At 39.1% G+C, this 14502-nt stretch overlaps 2 protein-coding genes across 2 annotated transcripts in view; one reads left to right on the plus strand and one right to left on the minus strand.

Moving 5' to 3' along the window:
• Positions 1-14502, minus strand: part of LOC141915452 (mitochondrial import inner membrane translocase subunit Tim9-like) — a 49656-nt gene that overhangs the window by 12615 nt on the left and 22539 nt on the right. The gene's annotated exons all lie outside the window — the stretch shown is intronic.
• On the plus strand, positions 316-4627 carry LOC141915195 (uncharacterized). Its single transcript, XM_074806639.1, has 5 exons — positions 316-445; positions 545-2839; positions 3084-3329; positions 3441-3688; positions 4616-4627. The coding sequence occupies exons 1-5, from the start codon at positions 316-318 to the stop codon at positions 4625-4627; spliced, it is 2931 nt and encodes a 976-aa protein (XP_074662740.1).

Below are 14502 nucleotides of genomic sequence, written 5' to 3' on the forward strand. Positions count from 1 at the left end.
GGAAGACTTGCTTCACAAACCTTCTCATGTACGTTCATATATGGAAAATGGTGTTGAAACGTGAATGAAGAACAGTCAAAGTAAAGTTTATCCCGTAACGGTTGCACATGTGTAACATATCAGGTAGTGTTCACCGGTGAGTGTTAATATTGTGAAAGTTGCGCTTAAGGGGGATTAATCGTTCGAAATTCCTTTTTGCACACCAATTGTTCATACTGTTCACGTTGTTGTACTGGTCACTTGGTCAGCTTTGATACTGCTTGCTTTCGTATATTGAATGTATGTATTGATATGTTGTTTAATCTTTGATGCAAAATGGATTTAGAGAAATTAATTAATCTTGGCAAGAAATTGGGGTATGAAGGTAAAGAGTTGCAAAGTTACTGTTCTGAGCAACAGAATTTAGAAAGAGAACGTGAGCAACAGAATCTCGAACGTGAGGAGCGTAGGTTGCGTCGGGAACATGAGTTAAAAGTCCTGGAAGCACAAGCACGTTTACCAGCACCGGCACCTGGTGGTGGGGATAGAACGGCTCCTTAACTACCCTGGTTTGACGAGAAGCGAGATGACATTGATGTCTATCTGCTGCGGTTTGAGAGACACGCAGTATGTCAAAAATGGGATAGAGCATTGTGGTCTGTTCATCTAAGCGCTCTTTTGTCAGGTAAGGCATTAGAAGTTTATTCTAGACTCCCTTCTACGGAGATAAATGACTTTGATAAACTTAAATTGGCTTTACTTAAGAGATTTGCTCTCACAGAAGATGGCTTTAAAAAGAAATTAAAATCTTCTCGCCCTGAGACGGGCGAGACTTTTACACAATTCTCTGTACGACTAGAAAATTATGCCATACGTTGGATTGAATTGTCTGGTACAGAGAAGTCATATGATCAATTATTAGATTTAATCCTGCGTGATGCTTTTATTCAAGCTTGTAATCGGGATTTAGCTATGTTTCTCAAGGAACGGACGCCTAAATCTTTGTCTGAGATGGTTAAATTAGCTGATCAGTATTGTGAAGCTCATGGCGGCGATGCAATTGGTTTGTCTCGTAGTAAGCCATCAAAACCAGCGTTTTCTAAACAGGTTTCAGTCCTGGAGAATAGTAAGACGTCCGAGAAACCGAGGGATGGGAACGATGGTATAACTTCGACTGAAGGTAAATCATCAAGGTTTAAGATTGCTAGACCGACTTGTGAATATTGCAATAAGAAGGGGCATACTGTTGAAAGATGTTATAGTAAACACCCTGACTTAAGACCAGTTCAAAACAGTTCTGCTGCTAGTTTAAGAGACAGTCATTGTTTATTTGAAACTAGTAATCTACCATTGTCTAAAGGTAAAGTAGGTAATTTTACTGTTGTTATGTTAAGAGACTCTGGTTGTAGTGGAGTTGTGGTGAGTAGACGTCTGGTTGACGCTTCTCAGTTTACAAATGAGACACAGGAATTTATTTGTGTCGATAGTAGGGTTATTCGCGCCCCAGTTGCGAGAATACATGTAGATACACCCTATTATACTGGTGAATGTGATGCTTGGGTTATTGATTCCCCTAGTTACGAGTTAATTATAGGGAATATTCCGGGTGCTAGGCATCCAAATAATCCAAATGGTTTATGGCAGGTAGGCGAGACGCACGCAGTCCAGACTAGGGCTAAAAAATTGAGTGAGACTCGCAAGATGCCGCCGTTAGATGTTCCGGTTATTGAAGGTAATCAGTCACCTTCTGAGTTTATAAATTCACAAGAACGTGATGAAACTTTATACAACGTACTTCGATTAGGCAAACAAGGTGTAGTGAAGTCTAAACCTAATGGAGCAACGTCTCAGTTTGTTTTTAAAAATGGTATTCTTTTTAGGAGGTTTTCATCACCTAAGGTGAGAAACGGTCACGTATTCATGCAGGTAGTAGTTCCAAAATCCCATAGGTCGAAAGTCATGGCAGTTGCGCATGAATCTCCCATGAGTGGTCATATGGCTGCTGGCCGGACTAAGGACAGGGTACGCGAGCATTTTTACTGGCCTGGTGTTGATTCGGACATTATTCGTTTCTGTCGCTCATGTGATATATGTCAAAAAACTTTTCCTAAAGGCAAAGTACCTAGAGCTCCATTATGTAATCTTCCATTGATTGGCACCCCATTCGAGCGTGTTGCGGTTGATTTAATAGGTCCAATCACGCCTAAGACCGAAAAGGGTAACCGATATATTTTGACTCTAGTAGATTTTGCTACTCGGTATCCTGAGGCTATAGCATTACGCGCAATTGATGTAGAGCCGGTAGCAGAAGCTTTATTAGATATTTTTTCTAGAATGGGTATACCTAGAGAAATCCTCTCTGACAATGGAGGCCAATTTACAGGTGAAATGATGAAAGAGGTACATAGATTGATTTCAGTTCGAGGCATAACGACCACACCATACCATGCCATGGGGAATGGATTGTGCGAAAGATATAATGGCACTTTAAAGTCGATGCTGAAGAAGGTATGTAGTAATAAGCCCGAAACTTGGGATCGTTATCTGAGCGCAGTATTGTTTGCTTATAGAGAGGTGCCTCAGGAAAGTACAGGATTCTCCCCGTTTGAATTAATATATGGATTCAGAGTAAGAGGTCCAACCGCAGTTCTTAAAGAACTCTGGACAAAAGAGTTTCCAGATCCAGATGTGCAAACTGTGTACCAGTATGTATTAGATCTTAAAGATCGGTTTGAATTTTCTGTTAAATTAGCACAAGAAAATTTAACAAGTGCTGCTAAAAAACAAAAGAAGCAGTACGATCGTAAATCTAAACTGCGTAATCTGAAGGTTGGTGAAAGAGTTTTACTTTTACTACCAAGTAAGACAAATAAATTGCTTCTACAATGGAGGGTCCATACTCTATTGTTGAGAAAGTTAATGATCTCGATTACAGAATTAGGATAGGAAAAAAGTTAAAGTGTATCATATAAATATGCTAAAACTTTATGTCGAAAGGGAACCAAACTGTGGATCAGTTGGAGTTGCAAATGTATCTGTTATTACATGCTCTACGTCAGAGGACGAAGTAAGTGATGACTTAATTGAATCCCTTTGTCCAACAGTTAAATCTAGTGAAACCCTAGATGATGTTAAGTTTGGTTCAGATCTGAGCCCTGATCAAGTGGTGTTAGCCAAACAAACTTTGACCGAGTTTACTGATATATTAACTGATTTGCCTGGTAAGACTGATGTTGTTCAGCATAACATTGTTTTAACTACGGAAAAACCTATCCGTACCAAACAGTATCCTCTTCCATTTAAGTCGCAGGATATATTGGAGAATGAGATCGTGAAAATGGAAAAGTTAGGTATTATAGAGGATTCATATTCTCCATATTGCTCTGCATTATTATTGGTAAAGAAACCTGATGGAACGAATAGGGTATGCATTGATTTCCGCCCTATTAATCGTGTCACAGTATTCGATGCCGAGCCCATGGGAGACCCGGAGTTGCTCTTCACGAACCTAGCTGGTGCGAAGTATTTAACTCAAATCGACTTGACTAAAGGATATTGGCAAGTACCATTACATCCTGATGCAAAAATATATACCGCTTTTGCAAGCAGCAAGGGTTTAAAACACTTCAAAATGATGCCTTTTGGGCTGGTCAACGCTGGGGCTACATTCAATCGATTAGTTCGGCAGGTCATCAGCGGTTTATCATGTGTAAGTAATTTTGTAGATAACATTATCGTCGCAACGAAAGAAACCTGGGAACATCATTTGTCCGTCATTGTAAGCCTATTTATTCGCCTGCGAAAAGCTGGTCTTACAGCTAGACCTAGCAAGTGTGAGGTAGGGTTTTCTAAGTTACCATGTTTAGGATTTGTTGTAGGTCAAGGTTCGTTAGAACTTAATGCAGAGAAAGTGGAACCTGTTATTCGGGCACAACGCCCAGTAACGAAAAAACAGGTAAGATCGTTTATTGGAATGGTTTCATTTTACGCACGATTTATACCAGATTATGCTATGATTGCCACACCTTTAACGAATCTTACACGTAAAGGTGAGCCAAATAAGGTGATTTGGGGCCCAGAAGAATATAGAGCATTTGAGACTCTTAAAAAAGCTCTTTGTTCAAGCCCCATACTTAAATTACCAGACTTGGAGAAAGTTTTCATTTTGCGCACCGATGCTTCTGATATAGCGCTTGGCGCAGTACTCTTACAGGAAAGTAATGAGGTCAAATTCCCTATCTGTTACGCCAGTAGGAAGTTAAAGCCCAGTGAAAAGAATTATGCTGTCATAGAAAAAGAGTGTCTGGCCATCATATGGGCAATTAAGAAGTTTGAGCGATATCTATATCTATCTCAGTTTATTTTAGAAACTGATCACCAGCCACTTATTTACCTCAATCGTTCGAAAGTGAGCAATACACGACTTATGCGATGGGCACTAACTTTGCAACAATTTCAATTCACTGTTAGGGCTATTAAAGGTTCTGAAAATGTTGGAGCCGATTATCTCAGTAGAATATATAGTGCTGAGTAAAACTAGAAATATTAAACTATAATGAATATAGATTATTCAAATTCTGGGTGATATTATTGTTTAAAGTGTATATTGTGTTTTTCCTTTCTTGTTCTAATACAGACCATGGATTGAACATTGTGACAGGTTGAACATTGGTGGTGTATACAGTTTTATATTTTGATACACATGTATATTATGTTTATTGCTTATATTGCTTTAGGTCGTGGTATTAAAATTGTGGGACAATTTTCTTATTGCGGGGGCATGTGTCACGACCTTGCATTCATAACTTCATATATTCATGCATTCTACATGCATGCATAGCTTATAGCTAGCTGTGTGTTTGTTGGGATCGGCGCACCTTTCTCAATGTGACCATTCAACCCTAGCGGTCAATTCTATATAAGATTTGGTTTAAGCGTCGTTTCACTAGACACGACAAACCCGTCCAGCTGTTAGGACACCGTATTGGGTGTAGTATAGTAACACATGTATGCTGTTCACGGGGTAAGTTAAACTATTCTAATATTCATTCTTAATAATCATTCCAAGCAAATTGCTTAATAGATAAACCATTGTATCTTCGGATAAACCATCTTCGGATAAATCTTTGTATTATAATCAAATAACATTACAATTGAGACGCACGTTTGGTTTGCAGGGTTTATGACCCTTATAAATGTCGTAACAATAATTGTTGTTGTCTTTTAGTTTGTGAATTATATCCACTCAGATACGTCAAGTGAGTGCGTGTCTCGAAACCTCCCGTACTCAAGCTACGCCAGTTAGTGCGGTTAACGTCTGAGCGCCTGATATTTCAGTTACTAACGGACGGTCGTCAACATTCGCAATATCCTGGGAGACCCACATACGTTGATCAGTGTGCACCCATCAAGGTCACGTCTCACTCGGATACCACCACGGCTCACTACTGGAGAAGTGTGATCAAACTCTAACTCTAACTCCATTCTAATTAACTGTAGAACTTACGTTGGAATAAATTTGTAATTCGTTTTGTTTTAATTTAAGAATTCTTGTCGTCCGTTGTTGATTCTCTGCTATCGGATATCCTATTGGGGTTTTCCACGGACCCTCGTGACAGGGAACAATGGATGGTTTATTGATTAAATGGTGAAAGAGGCGAATAACATATGAAGAAGTCGATTCGGTGATGAGAAAAACGACCGAGCAATACTCACGTTCTTAAACCAAGTTATTAATAGACGCAACTTACTGACGAGAGAAATCCCACGATAACAAAGCCAAAATTCATTCTGATATAGAATTTTTCAATTTTGGCTTTGTTATTGTGGGATTTCTCTCGTCATCATCATACACGGATATTGTGTATCTTCTCGTCTAACTTACTGACGTAGCTACAGCTGACCGCGCTCGCGGTCTGCAGACGTGCGTACGCAATCGGGTTTAGACGTCTGGATTGGCTCGCGCCATCACCTGGCGATTTGTTGTCAAGGTCGAGGTTGTTTATCAGCAGAATAGACATAGTTACGTAAAATGTCTGGACTACGGCATAGTGTATACCAGCGCCACCTGGCGAATAAGTAACAGCGAGAAAATCTGACTTGTTCCTTATTGGGAGATGAATTCTCAATAGTAACAAGTTACTTGTTCCTTATTGGGAGATGAATTCTCAATAAGTAACGAAAATTGAACCGGTAAAGACGAAAATCTGAATAAGAAACAAGGAAGAAGTAACAAGTTACTTGTTCCTTATTGGGAGATGAATTCTCAATAAGTAACGAAAACCGAATCAGACATAACATATGAAGAAGTCGATTCGTTGACGAGAAAAACGACCAAGCAATACACACGTTCTTAAACCAAGTTATTTATAGAAGCAACTTACTGACGTAGCTACAGCTGACCGCGCTCGCGGTCGGCAGACGTGCTTACGCAATCGGGTTTAGAGTAGACATATCAGCAGAGTAGACATAGTTATGTAAAATGTCTGGGCTACGGCATAGTGTATACCAGCGCCACCTGGCGAATAAGTAATAGCGAGAAAATCTGACTTGTTCCTTATTGGGAGATGAATTCTCAATAAGTAACGGGTAAGCCGGGAACCAGAAGCTGGCTCCCGGTTCCCAATTCGTGTGAATATTACGGGTTCAAGGCCCGGAGCTGCAGTAGAGGGGCAGAGACCTGAAGAAAACGACGCGAACTCGATGGATTCCTTACTACAACTGTAGATATATGTTTATTTCTCACTATACAGTATTGTAGTATTGTTGCTGGGTCGCACATGTGGTCCGAATAAGCTAATCTAAATAAACTGAGTTAAGAGAGCGGTGAGAAATTATCGACAATTCGGCTCCTGAGCCGAACCAGTAGCCGGCTCCCGGTTCCCGATTCGGCTCCCGATTCAGCTCCCGATTGAAAATGATTTTGAATCGGGAGGAAATCGTCACACGCATGGTGTTAATTCAGACGTCTCGATTAGCCTGGTGGCCGAGGTCAAGGTTGCACTCATTTCAGCAGACATAGTTATGCAATTATGTTTACCTGCTGTCCGCAATAGAGTCGAATCGAATAAGTAGCCAGCTTCACATTTCGAGAGCCGAACCAGTAGCCGGCTCCCGGTTCCAAATTCGGCTCCCGATTCAAAATGGTTTTGAATCTGGAGTCGAACCAGTAGCCGGCTACCGGTTCCCGATTCGGCACCCGATTGAGCTCCCGATTCAAAATCATTTTGAATCGGGAGTTAGACATTGTCATATAAAATAACATGTTTATGTTATTCTGTATGAATTACCCGTGTGTCATGTATGTTGTATTTTCTTATTTTAAAATTTGTATTTATTGAAATTGGGAATTTTATCCCGGAATTTCAATGTAATAAGGATCAATAAAGAATTGAATTGTCACCTAATACACATGCCATCAGAGGACGCGGAGCCGTATATGACAGCTATGCTATTATAAATTGCTAATCTCACGAAACCTGCATACCCCTAATATCGAACATATTTTCTAAAACATTTGAATATTGAAATAATATGTTTACACATTTTCATATTGACCGCTTGTAGCCGCTGATGAAATTCACGCCGGCCCTACACACATCGTAGATAGCTTCGTCATTCCACCAGCATCCCCACGTCAGAGTCTGACTTTTATATCAGACTTCCGCTTCGTGTATACATCTGCCATTTAACCGAATAATCCGATTTACATATCATTTCGATTTATGCCTGCCGCTTCTGATATAATCATACATCCTTTACTATTACAATACGTGTTCTAATGATATTTAATGCAATATAACATTTCGACGTTCAAATATAGGTAATTATATAATCACATGAAGCCATTCTACATCTATGTCAATAATATTTTGCCAAATAGCTTGTATGTGTACACATAGACCTGTGACGTTTTGTACATCGATTTATGTCTGTCGTTAGTAAAATGACGCTGAATGGTTAACATTGTTTAGGTTTCATAATGGTAACGTTTTATAAGGCGTCAAAAAATTGGGACCCATTCAATGAGGTGACATGTTTTTCTGAGCTTTGTCAATATCAGATAATGATCTGTTAAATCAGTCCTACAGTAGGACAAGTGGCAATTGAAAGATTTTACAAGCATGACCTGTACAGCGCCCACTAGATATCAGATTGGGAAAATGGCTCGGCAACATTTAGCCCATGGCCAAAAATATTGACATACCAAATTTTGTCAAGAGAGAGTAAATTTGGAAAACCGCTCTATAAGCTTTTAGCCCTTATCCATAGTATCTACATACCGAGTTTCATCAACTTCTGACAACAATTGTAGGATGAATAGCGATATAAAGATTTTACAAGCCTGTATAGCGTCCCCTAAAGATCAAATTGGGAAAACGGCTCTATAACATTTTGTCTCTTGGCCTGTAGTATCTATAAACCAAGTTTTGTCAAGATCGGATTATAAGTGACATATTATAGGACAAGTAGCGATTTAAAGATTTTACAAGCGCCACCCGTACAGCACCCCCTAGAGTTCAAATTGGGAAAACGGCTCTATTACTTTTTAGCCCATGGCCCGTAGTATCTACATACCAAGTTTCGTCATTATTGGACAATAATTGTAGGACAAATAGCGATTAAAAGATTTTCCAAAGGCAACCTGTACAGCGCCCCCCTAGAGATCAATTTGGGAAAACAGCTCTATAACTTTTTAGCCCTTGGCCCATAGTATCTACATACCAAGTTTTGTCAACATCAGACAATAATTGTAGGACAAGTAGCGATTTAAAGATTTTCCAAACGCCACCCTTACAGCTCGCCCCCTAGAGATCAAATTGGGAAAACGGCTCTGTAACTTTTTAGCCCTTGGCCCATATTAGCTTCATACCAAGTTTGGTCAAGATTAGAAAACTGTAGCACTAGTAGCAAATTGAAGCAAAAATTGACGGAGGACGGACGAACAGGCGGACGACGACGGATAATCACCCTTACCCATCACCTTCGGTCACCGCGGAGCTAAAAAATTAATACTCCCAGTGATTTTGCCGCTGGCTTCAAACTGAGTTTAACAATAGTGTATTTTTTTTTACCAAATGTACCAGATATTTACTACGATTAATTATTAAAGCACCGGTGAGTCGTAGGCCTAAACTAAACACGCCGAACTGATGCAGCGGAGAAAAACTGCTGTGTTGACGAGGTATGTAAATGCTGTTGTGGTGACGAGGTATCAAAATAAATGAATTTATTACTACCAGTGATTCGGCCGTGGGCTTCAACCATTCATCAATATTCTATTTTTCCTACAGTACATGCCGATCTTTACCAAATCCACAGTATATTGACAAAAAACCTGTATATAACAGATTCTTATCCGTAAGCTGGACTCACGCCTGATATACGGAGTAAGTGTTTTCGATGCTGCGACAGATCTAGGCCGCTTTAAGTGTTTATTGAGTTGTACGCGACCTTAAGGCCTAATGTGTTTTCACTGTTTCAAACAAACAGTAAAATTGCTGCAATTATTTACGGACATTGATTGAACTTCAAACAAAATTTGCAATAAAAAATCCAGCAACAGAAGATTTGTTTCTTCACAATCCGAAAAATGAAATGGATTTTACGAATTGAATACACCAGAGACCTACCCCAGTTAAATAAGGTGTAGGAATACGATGTTCAGGAGGGTTGAATAGCAATAGGCCTAAGCGCCTTCTGTCAGGCCTACGCGCATACGTAGGCCTACATATAAGATTATTTTTCAAAAGTTGTTAGCATTCGTCTGAGCAGGCAGCTTTATAAACCAGATTTTTCATTTGAGTTTTTTCATCATGAAAATAAAACTGGTATTTTATTAATTCCTGATGACTTGAGTTACTACGGAGCCCAAGATGAAAAAGATCCTTTCTTCATTTGAACATATTTTGTTCGATCGAACAAAATTGATTTTGTTTGATCCTAATAGCTTGTTTAGTAATCCCTGATGTAGTACCTTATCAAATGCTTTTTCGAAATCTATAAAGATGGTAAGGCGTAACAATTGAATCAAAAAACCATCTGGTCCAATCATCCATGGTTTTTAAGTAAGCCCAATTGACTGTTTGTAGACCTTCATTTTATAAAACCGTGTTGACTGTTGAACAGAATGGTTCATAATATTTCATATCTCTTACTATATGAAATGCTTAATAATAATAATAATAATAATAATAATAATAATAATAATAATAGTATTAATAATGTAATATAACTTATGAATATAGTATCAATATGTGCTTTATCGTAATCAACATGTCAGACTACTCAATATGTATTCAAAGTAATAAGCTTTAGTCAGTGCTCATCATTAATTAATTTATGTCTCTCAAACATGTCACTAGTTGTTAGTTTGACGTCTACAACTTGTCTGACACCTAGTTCTCACATTATACTCATGATTCTGTATATAAAGACGATGTAAAGTTATGATAATCATTCTCATTCCGGTCCCCAGCCAGCCTGCCGATACAACAACCAGCTGGTAACAGATGGGGAGAACCTGAATTTAAGTCCTCGTGACTTACACCAGTACAGATGAAGCTGTTAAACTATTGATTGTGACTGGAACGTGGACCTCACGAGAAGATCGTATTCAACTAAACCTGTGACAAGATGGCCGTACAGATCGTGAACATTGCTGCTGTTTCAGTGGATACAATGCATAACGGTAACTTTTTGTCAGCCGAAGGTAATATAGTTGCTTCTTTGTCTCGAATTAGTGGTCAGATGAAGATGATAGAAAATTATAGGAATTTGGATATAAGATACTACCGTACGATCAAGAAAGTTATCGCCGGTTTAAATAGTATGATTCACAATTCTTTTTTCTAGCTATCTAGTTCCAATCAGCAAAAATCAATTTCAGTTTCATTTCGTACTATAAGTATTAGAATACGGTACACTTCTCAGAGAATATGGCTATGGTTAATTAGTCAAATTCATCTACTTACACTACAGTGCGTATCTATACTTTTTTTCGCAACAAACTATTTCGACTAAACTAAAGGTTTAATCGGCAAATTTCATTTCCACAGGTTCATATCTTTTGTTTGTTAGTATAACTGAAAAGTGAAGATGAATTGGTTAAATTTTTTATGTGGACAAATATATAATCTCAATTACACCTGACCACTTATTTTGGATGATGATCATTTTTCCTTTTGGTTGACAAGGGTAACTGTATTTGTGTTGTGTCTTTGCCTGGACACTGAGCTAAAGTCGGATGTTACATGTTACTATTATTATAACATACAATTAAGTCACAAAGCTATTTCCAGTCAGTCACCTACATATCTTCGAGACACAGAAATGCCTGCTACTTACTATCACCAACTGATCTTCAGGATGCTATTGCTAGTAATAATGATGCTACTCAACCCGTTACTAGTTCTGTTCACGGATATTCAAATTACGATAACGATTCAGCAATTCAACGCCGGAGATCGTCAATAGATCGCACGTTAAATTGAAATGTCAGTTCTTGTGTCGCAAGGGCAGATGAATATATCTTTCGTGAATGACTATGTATCCGGATCACATATCCAGCCGTTAGTATACTGTGATGGGACATTTTTGCGCGGTGAAACTCAATATTGCATGTTTTCGCGGTGGAAGAAGATTTGATGAGCTTACAGCATCTACGTTTTCCGCAAATTTGGAGGACCAAATTTAATTAGACAAGGGGGCATCTGTCACCCTGTTATAAGTCACATATTTCATAATCATATATACCTACAATTTCATATTGAATGGTTCATACTATTTCATATCTCTTACTACATGAAATGCTTAATAATAATAATAATAATAATAATAATAATAATAATAATAATAATAGTATTAATAATGTAATATAACTTATGAATGTTGTATCAATATGTGCTTTATCGTAATCAACATGTCAGACTACTCAATATGTATTCAAAGTAATTAGCTGTAGTCAGTGCTCATCATTAATTAATTTACGTCTCTCAAACATGTCACTAGGTGTTAGTTAATGAGTCCTGATGTACATATGAGGTTTAACTGCCTTGTTGTTCCTGATGGATGGAATCCTGTACCGCTGGTGTAAATGCTAGTTCCCCCAGCCAGCCTGCCGATACAACAACCAGCGGGTTACATCTCCCCCTTGGACATGGATTCCGCGAAATCGCCCAGACAATCCTACCCAACCTATATTCCATAATGGTATAGTCCACACGTTAGCCAATAAGACTGTGTTCTCTGAGCGTGCTTTGATGAATGAATGGAGTTCATGTGACAGGCACTACTACTACTGAAGTGGTAGTTATTATCTTCGGCTAAGACCACATGATAACATTAGAATGCGCTTAAAATGACTATCGGCTCCACGTCTGATGTGTTCGTCTTAGCATGGATACACCCTAGTACATTTTCCCCCAAATAAAGAATAACGGACATTATTTCAACCATCACGGAAATCCTGGGTTGCTCATATTTTTTCTACTACGCGCGCCGAACAGTTTCTTTTTTGTCAGTCAATCTGAGGCGGCCTGTGTTTGAGGTAGGACATAGCAGCTTATCCCGCTGTGTATACAGCACTGCTCTTTTAGCCTACTACGGGTACATGTGCTAACTCATGGTATATCCAAGAATACAGCATCTTTGAATGGCGTAGTTTGCGTAGATATATGTGATACTGGCTGGCATTACTGGTAATTTTCATTGCATGAAGAAAATCCCTCACTCACAGTGCTTTCAAGAAATAAAATCCAGGCTAGCGACTGATAAACCCTGCAGAGACAACCCTACCGGGCCTCACAGTCAGTGTAAAACCATGACCGGCAGTTTCTATGAACTACTATCAATGTATCAGTGCGCGAGCACCTGTGAGGATAGTGATGGGTTAACACTTCATTGCCGGGTAAAACCAATATAGACAATTCACTGATGTGGTAGGCCCTTCATGTACCTCAAAACTTTCCATAATTGATCACGATTTTGGGACCTTAAGTACAACAGGCTATGATAGTCATGGCTAGGATCATGGATACAGGCAAAAGACGCATCACAGACAATTCTTTAGCCGATTATCAGTTCTATATCATACAGCATTATGGGACTATATCCATGGCAGTAGAGATACTACGGGTGTTGTTCGGTGAACGGCAGGATTTTTACTAGCGGCGGTGCCTGTATGGTTTCCGACCATAAAAAGACGAAATCCACGCAGAGGCAGGATTGCAGTGAGCAACCCGCTTAAAGTAAAGCATTCAAATGAAACTATATAATACACAATATTGATCCACCTGTATGGTGTTTTTTAATGCAAATCAGTATTGTTTAACGATAACCCCGGGCATATGCATGATATACAATACAACAAGTAGCGGCACACCTCAATGAGTATGAATTACCTTCATTAGAAAAGCCGATCACCACAGCCGTATCGGTGCGCTAAATCAAGCGATATGACATCAGGTAGTTGCTATGGAACCAGACCACAAAAATGAATTAAATGTACTAATTACATCACATGGCTGGCTGAACAGGGGCAGCAGGGGCGGCCTTGGCCGGATCAAAACTTTGCCAATCATGTTTCACTTTTTGACGTAAGATAACGCGATGCCGATGATCATACTAAATTTTGCATAAAAACTAGTATCATCTTGCCGTGAATTTTGTCTTGATGTAAGGAACTTTATTTCAAATATCTCATGCCAGAATGCCCTTAAAACGCATCTTCTGGTTTTAAACATTTCAAGAGCTTTTTTTCAAAAAGAGGACCCTCAGATTCCCCAGGTGCTTCGCGCCTTGGTGGCACAAATACCTCCACACTGGGAGCTGTGGCCAGACCAATGTGTTTCTCCTCCCGCCAGCCCTGCATCAATACACCGCAGTGCGGTGTAGTAGCAAAATCTGTCACGAATTTATTCACCGCATTGAAGGGGTTAACATAACAGAGGGTTGATGAAAGATCGTTGGCAGCATTACAAATTTCCTTTCTAACAGTTGGTTGGCATTATGGCATAGGGTGAGAAGTGGTATAACGAGAGCTATTTACGTACACATAGATAGTAAATGAAATGTACACAAAGAAATTTATGTTGATACGGGAAGTATAACAAGCTTTGACTGTAATGGCATCTAATATTCTCATATGAAATATATATTATTACTTTTTATAATCCAAGATAGCCGCTTGTCAGCCACTGAATCATAAGCTGATACATCATGCCATCTTAAGCCTAGCATACATCGAAATAGCAACTGATCATATCCACTTGCACTGGAAGCTTTGACTGTAATGGCATCTTATATTTATGAAGTGTAAATGCTCTACTTCTTATAATCCAAGATGTCCGCTGGTCAGCCATTGAATAATTAACTGATACTTCATGTCATTGCCTAGCATACATCGGAAAAGCAACTGATCATATCCATTTGCACTCTGTATCCAGCCAGTTCTTTTCATACGCGGATATGTCTCACATCTAGTTTTCCCGGGTACTTGGTCGATGACAGTGGATTTTTATGATC

The sequence above is a fragment of the Tubulanus polymorphus genome, chromosome 1, assembly GCF_964204645.1.
Source record: "Tubulanus polymorphus chromosome 1, tnTubPoly1.2, whole genome shotgun sequence".
NCBI lineage: Eukaryota > Metazoa > Nemertea > Palaeonemertea > Tubulaniformes > Tubulanidae > Tubulanus > Tubulanus polymorphus.

What these genes read in the sequence shown, in the direction of transcription:
- LOC141915195 (XM_074806639.1), top strand. Translation starts at nt 316, where the DNA reads ATGGATTTAGAGAAATTAATTAATCTTGGCAAGAAATTGGGGTATGAA. An exon ending in GAATCTCGAACGTGAGGAGC is followed by an intron (nt 446 to 544) that starts GTAGGTTGCGTC and finishes CTCCTTAACTAC; the next exon opens with CCTGGTTTGACGAGAAGCGA. An exon ending in AGTTTTACTTTTACTACCAA is followed by an intron (nt 2,840 to 3,083) that starts GTAAGACAAATA and finishes TTTGTCCAACAG; the next exon opens with TTAAATCTAGTGAAACCCTA.